Source organism: Theropithecus gelada, chromosome 5 (genome assembly GCF_003255815.1).
Source record: "Theropithecus gelada isolate Dixy chromosome 5, Tgel_1.0, whole genome shotgun sequence".
In the NCBI taxonomy this organism is placed as follows: domain Eukaryota; kingdom Metazoa; phylum Chordata; class Mammalia; order Primates; family Cercopithecidae; genus Theropithecus; species Theropithecus gelada.
In genome coordinates this window covers 65,291,787-65,312,915 of record NC_037672.1, presented here as the reverse complement: position 1 = coordinate 65,312,915, position 21,129 = coordinate 65,291,787, and the positions used below count along the sequence as shown (strand labels likewise).

The 21,129-nt window shown below is 41.5% G+C and overlaps 1 protein-coding gene across 1 annotated transcript in view; it reads left to right on the top strand.

Annotated features, from left to right (window-relative positions):
- SHROOM3 (shroom family member 3) overlaps positions 1-21,129 on the top strand; it is a 355,466-nt gene that overhangs the window by 290,690 nt on the left and 43,647 nt on the right. Inside the window, exon 4 of the mRNA XM_025385978.1 lies at positions 13,365-13,496. Coding sequence (XP_025241763.1) covers positions 13,365-13,496 — 132 coding nt within the window. The remainder of the gene's footprint in view (positions 1-13,364; positions 13,497-21,129) is intronic.

The window sequence follows — 21,129 nt, the reverse complement described above, 5'->3', positions numbered from 1 at the left end:
GTTCCAGTAACATTTGGAAAGTTTATTACAATGAAGTTTCTTGGCCAGTATGATTTGAAAATATAGATTCTTTTGAGCACTGTTTAACATTTTTAACTAAAATTAATGCCTTCTGTCTTTTCCTTTGTTTTCTTATTGACTTTAATTTCTTACTTGTTGCCTTTTCCTTTAAATGAAGAGGAAGACAGTGAAATAGAGAAGTGAAAAATATAACACAAGGCAAAATAGAGAAGTGAAAAATATAACACAAGGCATCAGACTTACTCCAAAAGAGAATTCAGTTTATTTGGTGTTAGAGGTCCGGGAGGGATTTGTTTTTGTTTAATGGAGTGGTGTTTAGAATAAATCACCACCAAAAGGTAAGGCTTCTGCCCCCTACACACAAATGCAAAAAACACAACCCTTTCTTCATTTGTTTTGACAAGTGCAATTTAATTTATTCTTTGGCATTGTATAAAAATTAGCTTAATTTTGAAATATATTGGTTGGTATTTGGACTCCTTTAAACTCTCAAAGAGCAATCTTTTATGGATTTCTCATTAAGGAGGAAGGTTTCCTGCTTAGGGGTAGCCTTCTCCTGGCACTCAGCCTCACCATCTGCTGGATAGAGGGGAGAAGCTCTACACCTTTTCCTGCACCCTGCTGAGCTGCTCCTCATTTGTCTGCCAGCAGGAGTCTTCTGGGAAAGCTCCCAGACATCTTCTCCCTAAAAAGCAATAGTAATTCAGGGGCACACACAATATTTCTAGCCCTCTGCAGCTATCTGAGCCTCTCTGAGATCCATGACAGTCTTGGGGGTGTTTGCATGTGCCCATCTGTGGAAAATAATACACCACCATGGAAGTGATTTCTCCTAAGTTTTAGCAACATATACTATGGCACAGAGAAACAGTATGGAAGAAAATTCTAAAATCATAATCTCTGATGTCTGGAGAAATTGGTAGAAACCATCCTTCCTTCCTCCAACAAATAAAATGCCCAGCTCCAAATGAGAGTTGAGAAACAGAAATTATTTATTGGTAATTAGAAGTTGTGCTATTCTATTTATGCTGTGCTATTCTTTTGTAATTCAGTTTGTAAGTTAATAAAAGACAAAGATGAATGCTACTACACATCATAGATATTACAATGTTTGCATCAAATTCTGCTTGATTTTTATGCAGATGTTGACATGTAGGAAGGACAGTTGAATATTCTGATTCTCTGTGTGTGTCATTGCTGACAAAGGGGATATAAAGAGGGGAATATTGGGAAAAAGAACATTTCAACTTATTACCCCCCAGCAATTGAATGAAAAACACCCACCCCTATTGCTAGCCCCTCTCTTTTACAGTAGTGTTTTCATGCAGTAATCAATAAAATTTAATCTTTAAAAACTGTTTCAGAATGGAAGATGGGGAGGAGATAACTAGTAGTGAAGGGGATATTGGGACAGACATGGTGGAATGGGGTAAAGTAGGATACAAGAAAAGGGGCTGTATCTTTTATGCCAGTTTTGGCGTTACAGCGTTATGTCTGCATATTAGCAGACTTCACACTTACTGGTGATTCAGCTGTCAAAGCCAAAAGTCCCCAGGACATAATATCAGGATGTGACATTTAAAAATCTTTTCTTTTCAGAAGGGACTGTGTGTTGCTATGAGATGGTATTACCTAATGCATACCTTTCTACCTACTGAACCACTTTTTAAAGACACAGATATTAATAAGGCAATTACAAAAAGCCTTGGAAAAGTGTTTTTTCGGGTTTTTTTTTTTTGTGTGTGTGAATCCAAAAGTTCTGAGGGATAGCCTTGAGGAGCCTGGAAGTAGTTATAGAAACAAGGAGTTGGCTGGGTGTGGTGGCTCAGGCCTGTAATCCCAGCACTTTAGGAGGCCAAGGCAGGTGGATCACGAGGTCAGGAGTTCAAGACCAGTCTGACCGACATGGTGAAACCCCGTCTCTACTAAAAATACAAAAATTAGCTGGGCATGGTGACATGTGCCTGTAATCCCAGCTACTCAGGAGGCTGAGCCAGGAGAATCGCTTGAACTTGAGAGGGAGAGGTTACAGTGAGCCAAGATCGTACCATTGCACTCTAGCCTGGGCGACAGAGCAAGACTCTGTCTCAAAAAAAAAAAAAAAAAAAAAAGAAAAGAAAAGAAACAAGGGATTAGGGATGCTGTGGAGGGCTAAAGGATTTCTCAAAAATAATGTCTTTGCTAATGGAGTGTTGAAGGACAATGGCCACCTTTTTTCGTGTTTTGAAAGATCCTTGTTTGTTTCAACTCTTAAAACTTCGTGAGGCCTTTTCTGTCTCCTGTGAACATATTATAAACATCTCAACACCATCCGGATCTATGAATGAAACAATGTTATGAGTGCAGCTCAGTGTTGTTTGACCTGGTCCCAGTTTTCCATTCCTGTATGTTTTTATCAGTAGTATTTGGGGCCTGTCATTTTCCTATAAACAGGAAATGCCTAAAAAGTGATGTTGTTCAAATATGCATCTTCTGTTATTCTATACCAAAGAAGATATAATTTCTCTCTGAATTCTTTCTTTTTCTTTTCTTTCCTTTTTTTTTTTTTTTTTTTTGAGACAGAGTCTCGCTCTGTTGCCCAGGCTGGAGTGCAGTGGCACAATCTTGGCTTACCGCAACCTCGCCTCCCAGGGTCAAGCGATTCTCCTGCCTCAGCCTTCTGAGTAGCTGGGATTACAGGCATGTGCCACCACACCCGGCAATTTTTGTATTTTTAATAGAGACGGGGTTTCACCATGTTGGTTAGGCTGGTCTTGAACTCCTGACCTCGTAATCCACCCACCTCAGCCTCCCAAAGTGCTGAGATTACAGGCCTGAGCCACCATGCCCAGCCTCCCCCTGAATTATTTCTATGGTGACCTTTAATTGTTCATATTGAGTTTATTTCCTTTTTAAAATGTGAAAGGGGTCAATTTAGCAGTAATTATCAAAATTGCAAGTGCATTTACCCTTTAAGCCAGCAATTCTACTTTTAAGAATTTCTGCAGACATTTCAATATACATAGAAAACATTATATGGACATGATCATTCATTGCAGCATTATTTGTAATAGCAAAAGACTAGACATGAAAAAGTGTCTACAAAAGGGGTCTGGTTAAACAAATATGATATATGCATATAGTGAAGTACTAGGTAGCTGAAAGGAAATAAAGGTATGAGGAAGCTCTGTAAATACTGATGGAGAATGATCTTCGATATGTTTGGGGGCTTTTATTTGAGAAGGGGGTCTCAGTTTTGCCCAGGCTGATCACAAACTCCTGGGCTCAAGCAATCTACCACCTCAGACTTTCAAGTAGCTGGGACTACAGGCATGAGCTACGATGCCCAGCTGAATATGTATTGTTGAATACAAAAAGCAAGGGATAGAACACACCATGAAGTTTCTTTTGGGAAAGGAGTGAAATGAGATTATATGTTCATGTTTGCCTGTATTTGGATAACAGAACACTGGAAAGATACTTAAGAAATTAACTACAGTGGTTAGCTTGTGGGGGCAAGAGAAATGGGTATGGTGGAGGAGGAATACCAGAAGTAAATATGGGGAAAATATGAAGACTTTATAAATTTTATAAATTTCGATGATGCATACATGGTTATTTATATTAATCCAGATACATTTATATATGTTTAAAATGTTTCATAAGCTAGGCATAGGGGTACATGCTATAGTCCTAGCTACTCAGGAGGCTGAGGTGGGAGGATTGTTTGAGCCCAAGAGTTCAAGGCTGCAGTAAGCTATGATCATGCCACTGCACTCCAGCTTGGGTGACAGATTGAGACCCTGTCTCAAAAAAAGATTTCATAATTTTAAAAATAGATGAGGAAAAATGGGGAAAAACAGCAGTGGCATGTAAAAAGAATCTTTAAAAACAATGCTTTACTATTCACGATAGCAAAGACATGGAATCATCCTAAAGGGCCATCAACGGCGATTGGATAAAGAAAATATGCTACCTATACACCATGGAATAGTATGCGGCCATAAAAAAGAATGAGATCATGTCTTTTGCAGGAACATGAATGGAGCTGGAGGCTATTATCCTTAGCAAACTAACGCAGGAACAGAAAACCAAATTCTGCATGTTTTCATAAGTGGGAGCTAAATGATGAGAAAACATGGACATATAGAAGGGAACAATACGGCCGGGCGCGGTGGCTCAAGCCTGTAATCCCAGCACTTTGGGAGGCCGAGACGGGCGGATCACGAGGTCAGGAGATCGAGACCATCCTGGCTAACACGGTGAAACTCCGTCTCTACTAAAAAATACAATAAACTAGCCGGGTGAGGTGGTGGGCGCCTGTAGTCCCAGCTACTCGGGAGGCTGAGGCAGGAGAATGGCGTAAACCCAGAAGGCAGAGCTTGCAGTGAGCTGAGATCCGGCCACTGCACTCCAGCCTGGGCGACAGAGCGAGACTCCGTCTCAAAAAAAAAAAAAAAAAAAAAGAAGGGAACAATACACACTGGGTCCTACTTGAGGGAAGCACTGGGAGGAGGGAGAGGATCAGAAAAAATAACTATTGGGTACTAGGCTTAGTACCTGGGTGATGAAATAATCTATACAACACCCCCCAGCCCATGACACAAGCTTGCCTATATAACAAACCTGCACATGTACCCCTGAACCTAAAATAAATTTTAAAAAAACAACGCTGTATCCCCAGCTAAGCACAGTGTGCAATAAGAATATGATAAAGATCTACAATTCAAATATTTGAAATTTTAATTTAATTGACCTAATTTGCAGAATATATTGAGGTATTTTGTTTCTTTTTTGGGGGCTATGGGGGCGTTCGATTAGAACTTTATTATGATGGACTTTGTCTCATAGTATTGTGCACTAAACAATAATGGATGGAAAGGTTGATGGGTTAGTAAGGGGTTTAAGAAATATGGTAACTTTTTTTTTGTGGTACTGGTAGTCTGAATATATTTTGTATTCTTATACACTTGACTCAGGTCCAGTGGGTAACTGGCAGAGTTTTATAACACTGCACCCAGAAGAGCCTATGCAACATCTGTCATAACAGTTCGTTAAAGAACAGCATCAACCAGTTCTTAGAATTTTTTATTTTCCAACTTATAGTTGTCACTTTCTCCATTTATGCAAAGCATACCAATCTTTCAAGGTCATCTGAAGTCCCACTGTACTACTAAGCCTTCTGGCTGATTTCAGACCCCATTCACGTGAGCTTTTGGTGCTTGTATCCAAAATGCCTCTACAGCCTCGGTGACCGAATATGTTCTGAATTTTATACCATCTGCTCTTCACTCACAAGGCTCTGGCTATACTCTGTTGTATTCTTTAAAAACCCAAACTCATTCTTCCTCTCAAGGATTTTGCATTCATTTTTCCTTTGGAGCTATATATTCTTCTCCCAGCTCTTTGCATGGTTAATTATTTCTTATCATTTAGGTCTTGGCTTGAATGTCACTCGCTCATAGAGGCTGTCTCTGACTTAAACGGGGACTTTCCATTACACTCTCACATTACCCAGTTTTATTTCCTTCAGAACCCTTATACCTGTATGAGAATATCTTGTTTTATTTGCTTACTTGCTTACTCCCTGTCTCGCTCCTCTGCCTCTCCCACCTCATTGCATAGTGCTCCTTACTTGCAAACTAAAAGCACAGGCTCTGGGCCAGGCGCGGTGGGTGGCTCACGCCTGTAATCCCGGCAGTTTGGGAGGCCGAGGCGGGTGGATCACGAGGTCAGGAGATCAAGACCATCCTGGCTAACATGGTGAAACCCCATCTCTACTAAAAAAAATACCAAAAAATAGCCAGGCATGGTGGCGGGCGCCTGTAGTCTCAGCTACTCAGGAGGCTGAGGCAGGAGAACAGTGTGAACCCAGGAGGCAGAGCTTGCAGTGAGCCAAGATCGCACCACTGTACTCCAGCCTGGGCATCAGAGCAAGACTCTGTCTCAAAAAAAAAAAAAAAAAAAAAAAAAAGCACAGGCTCTGGAGACAGATGCCTGTCTTTGGTAGCTGTGCTGCTCACTACATTTGTGATAGTGAACACGTTGTTTATTCTATATTTACCTCACTTTCCTCATTAATAGCCCTGAATCATAAAGATAATATAAAGGCTAAGTGAGAAAATACTCGTCAAGTGCCTAGAATGGTGGTTGGCACTCAGTAGGCACTCAAATATTTTTTGAGTGAATGAATGATGCTCTAACTTTGTTTAACAGTTTTTCTTGCATCTGAGCCTCCCCCCAAAAATTACAAACTCTTAGGCCATCCGTGACCTTGCAGAGCTCCAACTATAATTTAACAAGGTTGAAGGCACATAGGTGATGAGTGAATGCTGCTTAAAATACTGAACTTACTGTAGATTGCTCAGAAACTTGTTTTGCATTCCCAAATCTCTCTGTGTTAGGGCAAAATCATCTAAGAAGGACATCATGTCACTTGCGAATTCCAGTTTCATCAGCCTACCCATCCCACGCAGTGAAGCTTCCTTGTTTGTGGTTAGGAATGCAACAAAAGGGCTTTGTTTGAATTACACCCACACACAAAACTTAGTTGGCTAAATTTTAAAATTAAACCATCTTCTGACTTACTGATATGCTCATGATGTGATGTACTTTAGGAAAATATTTCTTTATGTTCTTAAAGATCAAAGTGATCCCAAAATGTAAAATTAGCATGCCATGCTCTTTAGGAATGCTTATTAAATGTTTCCCATCATTGAAAAAGTCCATAAATAGCTGTTTAACTTTTTTTTTAAAACTATCAAGCTACAGTGAATTATATTTTCAAAATGAGAGACTATTTTAAAAATACTTTGCTTTTCAATAGGTAATACATGCATATAGTATAAAATTTGAAAAGTTACAAAATGAAATACAGTGAAAATCAGTTTTCCTTCCCAGAGGCAGTCATTGTATCTAGTTTCTTAAGTGTCCTTCCAAAAATACTCTTTACATTAATATGTAATTAACATGTGATTATGTTTTCCCCCACATACTGTAGCAGACTGTACATGTAATTCTGCATTTTACTAGTGTAACTTAATATATTTGGAGGTATTTCCATGTCAGTATGTATAGAGATACTTCATCCTTTTTAACAGCCATTATATGGATGTACCACACTGAGTTAACTAGCCTGCTGCTAATGGGCATTTAGGTTGTCTTCCAATCTTTTGATGGATATGTTATTTTAAAAATCATTTGCTAGATGTCACCAAGTTGGCCTTCATTCAGGTTGTACTGATATACACTGGTGGGCTATTTTTGGTCATCCTTTTCAATTCTCCCCTTATTTCATCACTTAACTCCTATCTGTACATTATGGAAGAATCTTATAAAACGAAGATTTATCTCGGAAGCCTTCTCCTAACATATGTTCTGCATCTAAAAGAAAAGTAGGGTTTTTTTTTTCGTGTTTTTGTTTTTTTCAGGGCCTTTTGATTTGCTTTCTCCCCGCCTGAATCATCTTGTTCTTAATCTATTAGCACTGTGATGAAACCTGATACTCTACCCAGGGCAAATAAATAGTTACCTCTCCAACCTCCTCCAAAGAAAAAGCCCCGAAGTTGAGTTTGCTGTCTTCGTGTTGCAAGTATTGGGCCTACTTTCTAAAGCACTTATTTTATCTGTACTGTAGGAATTACTTCATTTGGTCTTTCCCACAGAATATAAGCTCCTTAAGGGCAGATACAGTATCTTGGTCATTATTTCTTTAAAATGTCTGTTTAAAATTTGTTTAATTTTTAATTTTCTTAAATGGACATTTAATTTTACATATTTATGGAGTACATAACGATGTTTCAATACAAATAATGTATAGTGATAAGGATAATTGGATATTTTTAAATATCAGTTTCAACTCTTCTAGTCCTCATGTACCCCGTCCCTGGAGCCCGACCCCATGTGTCCCCTCCCTCACTTCTCCCTCTTCCAGGTTAGGCTTCATCATGAAAACAGGACATTGGGCACGAGGTCCCCTCAACTTTTCGTGCTACCTACTTGCTTTCACATTTGCCAGCATCTGCCTTTCTTCTATCTCAACAGCACTGACTTTCCTCCTCCATAAGCTCATACCCTTCACCTGAGCGTTTGAATCCCATCCCTTCCTGCCTGCTCCTGAGTCTTTAAGGAGTCCTCCTCCTGTGTCCTGTGTCGTCAGATGGGCCTGTGCACGCTCTCTGCCTTATAGGCACTTGCTTAAACTTCTCATTTAAAACAAAAACAGCAGGAACAAAACCTTTTCACTCCCTGGCTCCCTCCAGTCTTGTAGCTACCACCCTCTTCTCCCCTTTAGAAACAGGTTTTTGAAGGAATCATCTGCCCATACTGCCTCTGTCTTATCCCTTGTTTACCTTTAGCCCCATCCTAAATCATGCCATTGCGAGGTCTTGCTAGTTGCCAAGTCCAGTGGCCGTGCATCTACCCTCATCACACTAACTTCTTTACAGCGTTGCAGTGGTTGACAGTTTCCTCCTCCTCCTCACTCTCCCCACTAGAAATCTGTGAGACTCCCATACTTAACTTGTTTTCCTCCCTCTTCTGTGGAAGCTTTTCTTGGGCTTTTTCCCAGGCTCCCTCTCCCCTAAATTTTGACCGTTCTCAGAGACTTGTCCTTAAACTATTTCCTTTGTCTCCCTGTTCATTCTCCCCAAGTCACTTATTTTCTCTCAAAGGCCCTGTGTTTTGTGACTCGTAAATTTCTATATGCAGCCAAGCCCTCAGTCCTCTAGTCCCTCTCCTTGCCACACCTCTCCACTGAAAGTTCCACAGGCACTCATTCGCATGCCCCAGAATTAGCCATCTGCATCCTGCTCATTTCCTCTTCTCTCTCTCCACTCCCATCCCCTCCATCTAAAATGAAATAAAATAAAATAAAATAAAATAAAATAAACCATCTCTCTGGAGGCTGGAGTGCAGTGGTACACAGTCATTGCTCACTACGGCCTCGAACTCCTGGGTTCAAGTGATTCTCCTACTTCAGCCTCTGAGTAGTGGGGACTACAGGTGGATGCTACCACACCCAGCTAATTAAAAAAATTTTTTTTGAGCCCCCTGCCTCAGCCTCCCAAGTAACTCGGCTTATAGGCAGAAGCAAACCAGAGGGCCTATCTGGAACCCCTGAAGTTATCAGTAAACATTGTCTCACACCTCATCTCCTTGACAGGAAAAGGCATCTTTTTTCCCATGGAGCCTATGGAATTTATCAGTTTCTCTTTCTCTTGGGTGGGAAAATCTTCTTGGCATCTAGCTAGGCATGGACAGATACCGTTAGGTGATGAAGTCACTGAAGAGCCATCCTTAGTGTCACGTGGTGCTGGTCTGAGGTCACCATGCATTGGTGTCCATTGGCTTCTCAAGGCCAATACCTAGTCCCAGGGCTAATTTGTACTACTGAGAGTGATTCTGCCAAAACTCTCTTCACTAAGTAGTGGGAATCAGCAGTAGGAAGATGACAGTTTGTTCTTTCTCATCTTTCTCCTAATGTATTTTGGGCCCACTGGGGTCTAAAGTGATACATACATAAAATGCCTCTAGGTATCTCATGCAAAGAGACTTTATTTTTTCATTGAGGCTGGGTCTTTGCTATGTGATTAAGCAGTGGCATTTGTTGAGTACCTGAAGTCATATATAACTGGGTTTAAAACCTTACTCCCAGACTTACTGTGTGATTTGGGCCAGCCCCTGACGGGTTTAGAACACTAGGAAGGATTTCTAATCATTGGATGGAACAAGGTGATAAACCAGGAATCTAAGTCAGTGAGGCAGCCTATCTTCAAGGAACTGGTTGAAGATGCAGCAGCCTAGTTTCTGGGGACTTTGGTGTCCAAAATTAGAGAAGGACTAGCAGCAAGAATGCTGAATTGCTAAGATACTGAGCCATGAACCCTCAGGCTCTCTGCCTACCTGCGCTGAGAAAAAGGTTGATTCAGCCAGGCACGGTGGCTCATGCCTGTAATTCCAGCACCTTGGGAAGCCAAGGTGGGCAGATCACAAGGTCAGGAGTTCAAGACCAGCCTGGCCAATATGGTGAAACCCCATCTCTACTAAAAATACAAAAAATTAGCCAGGCTTGGTGGCACATGCCTGTAATCCCAGCTACTCGGGAGGCTGAGGCAGCAGAACTGCTTGAACCCGGGAGGCGGAGGTTGCAGTGAGCTGAGATTGTGCCACTGCACTCCAGCCTGGGCGACAGAGCAAGACTCCATCTCAAAAAAAACAAAGAAAAGAAAAAGTTGATTCAACTTTAGAAGGCTAAGGCGGGCGGATCAGTTGAGGCCAGGAGTTTGAGACCAGCCTGGCCAACACGGTGAAACCCCGTCTCTATCAAAAAAAAAAAAAAAATTTAGCCAGTCATGGTAGCATGTGCCTGTAGTCCCAGCCTCCCACTCAGGAGGCTGAGGTAGGAGAATCACTTGAACCTGGGACACAGAGGTTGCAGTGAGCCGAGATTGCACCACTGCACTCCAGCCTGGACAGCAGTGCTGAACTTCAAGGTTTAGTGGTTACATGGGACCTGTTAATGAAGATTAGAGAGGTATGGTGATATGGTTTGGCTGTGTCTCCATTCAAATCTCTACCAAAAAAAAATTAGCCAGTAATGGTGGCATGTGCCTGTAGTTCCAGCCTCCTACTCAGGAGGCTAAAGTAGGAGAATCACTTGAACCCGGGAGGTGGAGGTGGCAGTGAGCTGAGATTGTGCCACTGCACTCCAGCCTGGGCAGCAGTGCTAAACTTCAAGGTTTAGTGATTACATGGGACCTGTTAATGAGGATTAAAGAGGTGATATGGTTTGGCTGTGTGCCCACCAAAATCTCACCTTTAATTCCTACGTGTTGTGGGAGGGAGCCGGTGGGAGGTAATTGAATCATGGAGGCAAGTCTTTCCCATGCTGTTCTCATGATAGTGAATAAGTCTCATGAGATCTAGGTTTTAAAAAGAGGAGTTCCCCTGCACAAGCTCTCTCTCTCTTTGCCTGCTTCCATCCATGTAAGACGTGACTTGCTGCTCCTTGCCTTCTGCCATGATTCTGAGGCCTCTCCCCAGCCATGTGGAAGTGTAAGTCCATTAAGCCTCTTTCTTTTGTAAATTGCCCAGTCTCAGGTATGTCTTTATCAGCAGCGTGAGAATGAACTAATAACTATGGGGACAAGGAGGCAAACAAATTATCATATACTGGCTTCTGCTGTTGATGTCTTGATTTTGCATCTACTTCATCTCTGTAGCCCAAGCTGTGCACCTGCTCCTTTTTGTTCCTTTATAGTTTCCAGGTGGGCAAGGTCTGTTTCTTTTTGGCCTATGTTTACCCCTGTTATTTCAGGTCACAGCCACTGCTCTGATGGCTCCCTTCCTCACCACCATGGCCAGGGTCCGACAGGCTGTGACCATGGTAAGTCTCAGGCCAGACTCTGCTATAATTATTGACTCAATACCTCTCTGGGGAGCTCGGGGCCGGGCGCCTCATCAGCACCAGTGGTTCCTGCCCATTCCCATCTCCCTCATCATTTACCATCCTTCCTTTTAGAGATCTCTAAAGGCTTGTCTCCCTACCCTGTCTACTCTTCATCAACTTATTAATAATGAATGATGATAATAAGACTTAACATTTTTTGAGCTCTTACTATGGGCCAGTTGTGTTTTCTCATTTTCAATCTCACAAAACCCCTGTGAATAGGTTCAACTATAATCTGCCTTTTATAGAGAAGGAAACTCAGTGCGATTAAGAAATTTACCTGAGATCTAAAAGCTAAAGCCAGTGGTATTCAGTTTAACTGGATTAGAACCCAGGTTTGTCTTATCTCAGAGCTGATAGCTTTAGCTACATTCTAGCCTCTCTTCCTCTCTTGAGAGAGTTGAATTTTTCTCACTTTTCCTGACCTATTTGGCAACTCAAGCATTAGTCCACCTGACTACAGGCTCCTTCAATTCAGTAAATCTTTGTTGACTGACTGTTTAAAAAACAAAAACAAAAACAAAAAAAAACCTTGTATATTTGTTTCCCTTGCTTCACACAAGAACATTTTCCTATCACCCTAATCTCTCTTTAAGGAGTTGAAATATATGTGTGTGCGTGTGTGTGTGTGTGTGTGTGTGTGTTTTAAGTCATCATTCATTTTGAGAAGCTCTTCAGTGTCTGCTGTATTTTTAAAGTTATTTTAGATTAAGATGCGGTTAATCCAGCCTCTGATTAATCTTCTCACTTTCTAGATGAGCAAAGGCTTAGCTAAGAAGGGGAAGTAACTCACATAAGGTCAGACAGCAAGTTAATAACAAAGTCAGGGCAAGAGCCCAGATCTCCTGACACCTGGTCTAGTATTTTTCTGATGTCCTAATACATTAAATTTTATTGGCTTCAGGGGAATTGTTTTTCATTTATATTACAAAAACTAATTTATTTTTTCATAGAAAAGGGATAGGTGCATTTTTAGCTACAAGGCCAAGTACAATGAGTTGGAATAACTTACAGTTATTATTTTTATCATATCCAAATGGATTCCTGGATCCCATATGTTTCTAAACTGCAGAAAAATCCTCCTACAGTCTTACAGTTCAAGAATTTTCAGCATGAAATGCCTGATAGATTACCTGACTTTTTTTTGCCAAAAATAAGGCACAGCAACTCTCTCCTGACTGACCTTCTATAGTAGTGCAAGCTTCCTTCCCGAATTCATTCTTCAGTGTTGCAGTCTGAAGGACACCCACATTTTCCCTTTGTCTTTGTCAATTCTTTGTGTTGTAAGGGCAGGATGTTTAAAAGTTGAAGTCATTGACTTGCAAAATGAGAAATTTTAGAGAGCATTTTGTTCTCTAGACCACGTAGCTTACAGCAGTGTTCACACTGAGGTTACTGCTAATGTTTATGCAGTTCTTACCAAGAAAGTAATAGTATCATTTATCCAGCAACAGGATATGACAGAGGACTTCAAAATCCCCAGAAAATGTTTTACCGTATATCGAAAGCCCTTTGGGCAATGGAAAGGAATTGCGGGTTCCCATTTTTATATATGGATAGATAGAGACCAAGAGGGACCAAGGCAACTCTGTGTGCTTTACATTAATAAAGTATAAAATGTTAACATGTAGGAAATCTAGGCAAAGATTATGTGAGAATTCTTTACACTAATTTTGCAACATTTTAATGCAAGTCTGAAATTATGTCAAAATAAGTAAAAATTTTTACAAGTTAAGCAGAGAATAGCAATGATTAGTCACAGAAATAAGTAGCAAAATCTTCTTAGTATTGACTTGGTTGCTTTTCAATCTCTGAGGACACAGAGTGTTTGCCTCCAAATCCACAAGTCACATCGGTGAGGAGACTCAGCTGAGACTTTGGCTAACGTTGGGGGGTCCCTCCTGTGTCTCCCCAGGCGCAGTGAGCCTGCAGGCCGACCTCACTCGTGGCACACAACTAAGTCTGGGGAGAAGCAACCCGATGCCAGCATGATGCAGATATCTCAGGGTATGATCGGCCCTCCTTGGCACCAAAGCTACCATTCCAGGTAAGTTGCTATAGCTGAGACCAAAGGGTTTCTTTCTTTCTAATGTCATGTTCCCAGAAAAGAACTTTTTCTTCTCTGTTTTGAGAACATTTTTTCTTATACTCACGTTAAATATTAAATCTCTATCGGCTGCTTTTCTCATCCTCTTACAGTGTTTGACGTGTATATGAGTTACCTTTATATGCTGGGCTAGATCAACTTGAAGATCAGAATTATTTGAAGCCCTGGCAGGCCATTTGAGATATTTATGGGGTCCATCAGTTCTCAGACATTTCTCCACTGATAGCACTATATTAGACAAATTGAGATTTTTCTTCCTTCAGTGCTTAAGTGTGCTTTCTGCTGTAGTCAAAACCGTATCCATTTTTATTCATGTGTTTGAACTCCCCACTTGATTTTGCTCTTTCAGTTAAGGTAGTTCGTCCATCTTAGCTCCAACAGCACAACAACTGACGTACTGAGGACCACTCAGTGTATACATTATCTCATGTAGTGACTCACAGACTTCTTTAAAACAGATACAGTAGTATTAACCCCATTTTGCAGAATAGGAAATTGAAGCTTGGGGCTGGGTGCAGTGGCTCGTTCCTGTAATCCCAGCACTTTGGGAGGCCAAGGAGGGCAGATCACCTGAGGTCAGGAGTTCAAGACCAGACTTGCCAACATGGTGAAACCCTGTCTCTCCTAAAAATACAAAAATTAGCCAGGTGCGGTGGCATGAACCTGTAATCCCAGCTACTCGAGAGACTGAGGCAGGAGAATCACTTGAACCTGGGAGGTGCAGGTTGCAGTGAGCTTAGATTGTGCCACTGTACTCCAGCCTGGGTAACAGAGTGAGACTCCAGCTCAAAAAAAAAAAGGAAATTTAAGCTTGGAAAGATTAGTTTGTCCAAGCGCAAACAACTGATCAGTATCCAAGTCAAGACAAATCCAAGCCAGGTTTCAAAGCTGCTGCATGTAATCAGTAGATTATACTTCCTCTGTTTTTCTAGCTATTGTTGTATGGGTGAAGGTTTGGTGAGGAAGGAGAGCCCTCACAAGTGGTTTAGGAGAGGGGTTATAGAAGGAGGGAGCACAGCCTGACCACCACCGCACATTAGAGAGAACTAAGCCAGGACTCCCCTCCACTTCAGACTTGGGACCCATACAAACTGGAATCTATCTTCTGATCTCAGGGAGTCAGACTCCGTAGCTTATCACTTTTGGGAAATGCTTAGATAGAGCTAATGGTAGCAAGGTCAGGAAAACAAGGGTCACTTAGTCCTTACATACAAAGGAGGTGCAAGTGTTGGTGTGTGTGTGCATGTGTGTTGGGGGGAAGAGGGGAGGCTGGAAGCTTCTGGAAGGATTACTTAATGAACAGATGGTACCTATGCATTTGGCAAGGCCAGAACTCAGTCACAGCCCTTAATGCTCATGTCTGGTCAAGTCAAGGGCCAAATCCTAGACCTCTCACTGATGAACAGTAGCTTATGGAATTGAACAGGACAAACCTTTCTCAGCATATCAGGGTAGGCTTCGGGCCACAGGAAGAGATAATGTCCTGGTTCCCTCCTGGTTACAGATGCTTCTCTCCCTTGGTCATGTCCCTCCCAATCACCCTGAAAGAAATTATTCTCACCGTCTGAGCCATCTGTTCTCAGAGAGCAGGTTTCCTAGCAGTGTCTCCTGACCCTTGACAAAGGCAGACTGCTTGTGCTTTACAGGCATGGAGGTGTGGAGGGCCTTTAGAAGATAAGGTGTGTGGAGTCTAACAATGAAGGAAGAATAGCATAGTGGTAAGGGACTGGGCCTTTAAGTCAGAGGTTTAAATCTCCCCTTCCCCCTATGGTGTAAGCTTGAGCAAATCATTTAACCTTTGATCTTGGCTTCTTTTTCTGTAAAAAATAACTAGTACCTACGTCATTGGATTGTTGTGAGGATTATATAAAATAGCATATGTGCAATTCTTAAGTACACAGTAAGCGCTCAATGAATGATGACTGATTATAATAATTAAGCTGAAGACTTCAGGACACCATGAAACCTGGTACTGAACTTGATAGTGAATGGCTGGCACACACTTATAAATGCAGGTGTGTATGTATTAACAGAGTGCCCTTCAACAGTGGGGTCTTTGAGTGTCCTTACTCCTAACCTTCTTACGAAGTCCTAAATCCAAAGCCATATTGTGACTTAAAAAATGTGCTGGCCCTTCAGCAGAAATAAGCGCTGCAATCAGTGCTTAGAATGACTGCTTACAGTAACTATGGTGAGCTCCGACAGGCCTCAGGGGAATGGGGCCATCAGCACCAGAAGTACAGTATTTTCAAGGCTGTACTTCTGCACCTCCTCCTTCCTCCTCAGCATCCCAGCCTCCAGAGGGCTTAGGCAGGTGGATCTGCCCTTGTGTTGTATCTACCACTCTGTCTCTCTGATTCAAGCTTCAAAATAGTTCCCCCTGACACAAGGACCGTCAGCACCAAAGCACTACATGGGGACAAAAGGAGAAAGGAAAGTTCAAATAACCCAAAACGTTACAGACGTGTGCATTCTCTCCTGCTGCAGTACAAACCACCCTGTGCTCTGTTCATTCCATGCCTGAGGCTTGCAGCTCTGGCAGAGGGCTTGGCCCATCCAAGTTCCACCTGTGGGGTCTGATCTTGGCAGCTGCAGGTGCAGAGGTGCCCCAGGTGTGTTTCTGAGGAGAACAGTGGCATCTAGTGGTCCAGTGTGCCATATCAGGTGGCTGGTATCTCTCTGACAGCCTTAGTTTAAGTTCCAGAAACCAATCTCAGTCCTGAATTTATGGATCTGTTTCTTGTTGAGAAGCAGGCGTATGAGGGGGTGAGAGGATGAGGGAGGGACAGGAGTGAAGTGAGAGAGAGAGAGAAAGAGAAGTATGGAGAGACTGAGACTGAAAATGTGTAATTTAACTGTGAGCTAGGTTGGATTTGGAATTTCACTGAAATTGTATTTCAGCTGCTTTCTATCAGACCCTTGACATTCTGTTTTTGCTGCCCTACGGAAATCTCACCCAAAAGTACTTTAGAAGAGTCCTTGAAAAGTTATGTAGTCCAGCCCCCTGACAAGAGGCTGAAATAGCAATATCAAATCAGTGATTCATTCATTCAACAAATCTGTATGAGCACCCACAATATCTCAGATGCTTTGTAGGTATTGGGAGTACAATGGTGAACAAGACATAAAAAGCCCCCTACACCACAATATTTGTTTCACAAAATGTGTTCCGTGGAATAACAGTCCACTAGATACTCCTTAGGAAAAAAAAGTTTCTGGGATCAAGTAAGTTTAGAAAACATCTCTTAGTATTATATATTTCTCTTTTAGAACAACACCTGAAAAATGGTTTGGGAGAACAACAGTTTATAAAAGACTCAGAAATCTTGCAGTAAATAAAATTGTTTAGCTTATTTAGGTCAGTATTTTCCAAACATATTTAATCATCTAAGGAATTAGTGTTCTGTGAGCACACTTTAGGAAATGTTTTCATACACTTTATTTTGTGCTCTATGTTTTAAATATTTTTACAATAACTTTTTTTTTTTTTGCGATGGTTCTCACTGTGTAGCCCAGGCTGGGGTGTAGTGATGTGATCAAGGCTCACTCCAGTATTGACATTCTGGGCTCAAGGGATCCTCCCACCTCAGCCTCCCAAAGTGCTGGGATTATAGGTGTGAGCCACCATACCTGGTAGATACCTGTGTTTAAAATACTTTTAAACACACAAAATAGAATGATATTGTAAGAATACATATATCTACCACAGAATTAACAAGCATTTTATGTGCACTTCAGTTCTTTAAATATTATAGATACAGTTGCAGTCTCTTTCACATAACCAACAGGATATGATATAATATCAAGTAGTGGTAAGTGCTGTGAAGAAAATAAAGCAGGGTAACAGGCACAAAGGAGAGAAGAGATACTCTTTAGTTAGTTCCAGGAGGCCCTCTCTGAATGAAAGGAGGGAGTAAGCCAGGTGAAGAGCATTCCAAGTGGTGGGTGCAGTGAGTACAAAGACTCTGAGACCCTGAGATAGGAAGAAATTTCCTGGGTTTGGGTTTCAGCAGGGATACTATTATGCTGGAGTGCAGGGTGCAAGAAGAAGAGCGAAAGAAAAAGGCTGGAGAAGTAGTCAGACCATGGTAAGAACTTTGATCCACTCAAGATGCACCCGTCTTGACAGTAAGGCTGGTTTTATGTGAGTTGGAATTGTTGCAGGATTGAGAACCTTCATTCCAAGTTTTCTTACCCATCGCTAAACGTGCCATTTTGGAGGTATCAATGGCAAAGGTAATAAAAATGAATATTTCCAGACAACAGTGGAAGAACTTATCCTAGAGAGTGATATCAGCGCCTGTATTCCCCAGGCAGCTTGGGAATGGTAATTCCAAAGGGACAGAACCCTCTCTGGGTAGGAGGGAGAGCACCTGACAGAGGCCTCCCATGGCCTTTCTACCTTAGGTTTGCTACAGGAAGGAACCCACTATACCCTTGCACTGGTCTGATTAGAGATATGTGTAACAGAGATTTCATATTTATAGACACCATCTATATTTTAAGATATGTTAGACCATGGCTCACACCTGTAATCCCAGCACTTTGGGAGGCCAAGGAGGGTGGATCATTTGAGGTCAGGAGTTTGAGACCTGCCTGGCCAACATGGTGAAACCCCGTCTCTACTAAAAATACAAAAATTTGCTGGGTGTGGTGGCACACGCCTGTAATCCCAGCCACTTGGAGGGCCGAGGCAGGAGAATCACTTGAACGTGGGAGACAGCGGTTGCAGCGAGCCAAGATCACGCCACTGCACTCCAGCCTGGGCGACAGAGCGAGACTCTATCTCAAAGAAAAAAACAAACAAACAAACAAAAAAAGATATGTTAAGGATAGTATTTTCCCCACTCAGTAGTGTTTCAGTTAACTATCAGTTTATTTACTTTGATTTGTTGTGTGTGTTCCTAAGTTAGATTTGAATTATCCTTTCAATGAAAGACTGCTAAAATTCTCAGCAGTTGGGAGGAGGATTACCTAATGTTTCCTACCTTCATAGAAATGGTGAATGAAACAGCCCTTATGGGGTTCCATTTCCCCTGGAAGTATTAGCTCTAAAAAGGAAGCAGACTGGGTCATACAAGATTATCCACAACAAGGCTGTCTAATGCCTCTTTAGTACAACCTCTTTATTTAGAAGGGAATGAAGAAATTCGGGGTAGAGGGTAGAATCTTTGACATATGCCATGCCATTGAGTACCGGGTCTGATTTCCCTGATCTGGCTGGTTTGGGAGCTATTTCCTTCCTTTCTCCCTTGAATTTATACCTATCCATCCCAAAGTAGGATGTGCCATTCAGTAAGCTGACTTTCTCTGATACAGAAAAATTACATTCTTGAGGAGAGCTGCTGAAAGTGTGGTCCTTCTTTTCCTTAAATTCCAGCACAAATTTTGACTCAGAATATGGTTCTTCTAGTCTCAACATATTATCTGGAGATATTCCAGCCACAAGGCATTATCACATACTTGGCCAATAAGACACTACATTTATTTACATGTGATCTAGAAATATAAGAATACATCATGAATTTTAATAGGGTTGAAATGCCTATCCATTTAAAAATAGAAAATCTTGGGCAAGAACTTCTAGTGATTTACCCTTCTTTAGAGAACAGTGAGTCACAAACATTGGAACCACTTATTCCTTCCTATATGCCCTCCCCATGTGTATTTATAGAGAGACAGAGACAGACATTTTTTAGAGCAGTTTTAGTTTCACAGTGAAATTGAACAGAAAGTCCAGAGATTTCCCATATAGTCCCTGTCCCCATATGTGCATTGCCTCCTCCATTATCAGCAGCCCCCACCAGAGTAGTACATTTCTTACAACTGATAAACCTACATTGACACATCATAATCACCCAAAGTCCATAGTTCATATTAGGGTTCACTGTTGCTGTTGTGCATTTTGTAGGTTTGGACAAATGTATAATGGCATGTATCCACCATTATAGTATCATACAGAATAGTTTCACTGCCCTAAAAATCCTCTGTGCTCCACCCGTTCCTCCTTGCATCGCCCCTAAGACCTGGCAACCACTGATCTTTTTATTGTCTCCATTGTTTGCCTTTTCCAGAATGTCAGTCATGTAGTTGGAATCATATGGTTTGTAGCCTTTTCAGACTGGCTTCTTTCATCTAGTAAAATACATTTTAGTTTCCTTCATTTTTTTTTCATGGCTTGACAGCATTTTTTTTTTTAAGTAATGAATAATATTCCATTGTGTAGATATACCACAGTTTATTCACCTACTGCAGGACAGCCTTGTTGCTTCCATGTTTTGGCAATTATGAATAAAATTGCTGTAAACATCCATGTGTGGGTTTTTGTGTGGACATGAGTTTTCAGCTCCTTTGGATAAATGCCAAGGAATGTGATCACTGGACCTTATGGTAAGAGTATGTTTAATTTTGTAAGAAACTGCCAAACTTCTTTTAAAAGTGGCTGTGCCATTTTGCATTACCACCCGCAATGAATGAGAGCTTCTCTTGCTCCACATCCTCACCAGCATTTGGTGTTGCCAATGTTCTGGATTTTGGCTGTTCTAATAGGTGTGTAGTGGTATCTTGGTTTGGTTCGGTTGTTTTTTGTTTTTGCCTATGACACAGCCCTCAGGAGGTCCTGAGAACATGTTCCCCAGTATCTTGTTGTTTTAATTTGTAATTTCCTAGTGACTTAGGATGACAGCCTTTTCATTTGCTTATTCGCCATCTGTATATCTTCTTAGGATGTCTTTGGCCAGTTTTTAAATCAGGTTGCTTTCTTATTGTCGAATTTTAAGTGATTTTAATATATATATATAGAGAGAGAGAGAGTTTATAAGTAATTTTATTTTGAGACAACTGTCTGGAGTTTACAATGCCATGATTGATAGTCTTTTTCCTCTTCTCCAGACGGGCTCTGAAAACCATCTGGAGGAGCTTGTAAATGAGAAGGCCTTGCCCTCCTAAATGTATGAGGAGGCTTTGCTTTGGCTTTTGGAAGTCATCCACAGTTGATGGAATCCCAGTACCCAAGAGCCCCTATGATTAAGCCTTCTCATAAAGCTTCCCTTTCCTTCCCTCTTTCCCCTTCTCTCTGCCTCTCATGAGCTTTTTCTGACTCTAATTTCTCTCATTCAGCTTTGTGTTTAGCTTTCTTACCACAAACAAATTGTTTCTAGTGCAGTTGAGATTCCAGGAAGATTGCCAGGGTGTATCCTTCAATTCCATAAAAAGGAAAGATATTAACTAAAAACATACACATGTGCACACAAAGTCTCCTTCACCCATGCCTATTCTCTTACTAAGCTTTTCTCCTCTTCACACAAACAACCCCAGCAGATACACAATTTCGGTCTCAATCACTCTTCCACCTCTCTCATTTCTTGGCGCATGCAGAATGTCATTTCCAGCATGCAGCAAATCACATCAAAGTGCTGCCTGTGCCCAAAGGCCACGTGGCTTCCTCTGAGCTCCTCATTCCTCCTTGCTAGCCTGGGTGATTAATTGGAGGCAGATAGGTTAGAGTGTTGGGCAGTTACTCCTAGCGATGACAAACAAGGAGCCTGAGCAAGGCCCAAATATGGCCCTTTTT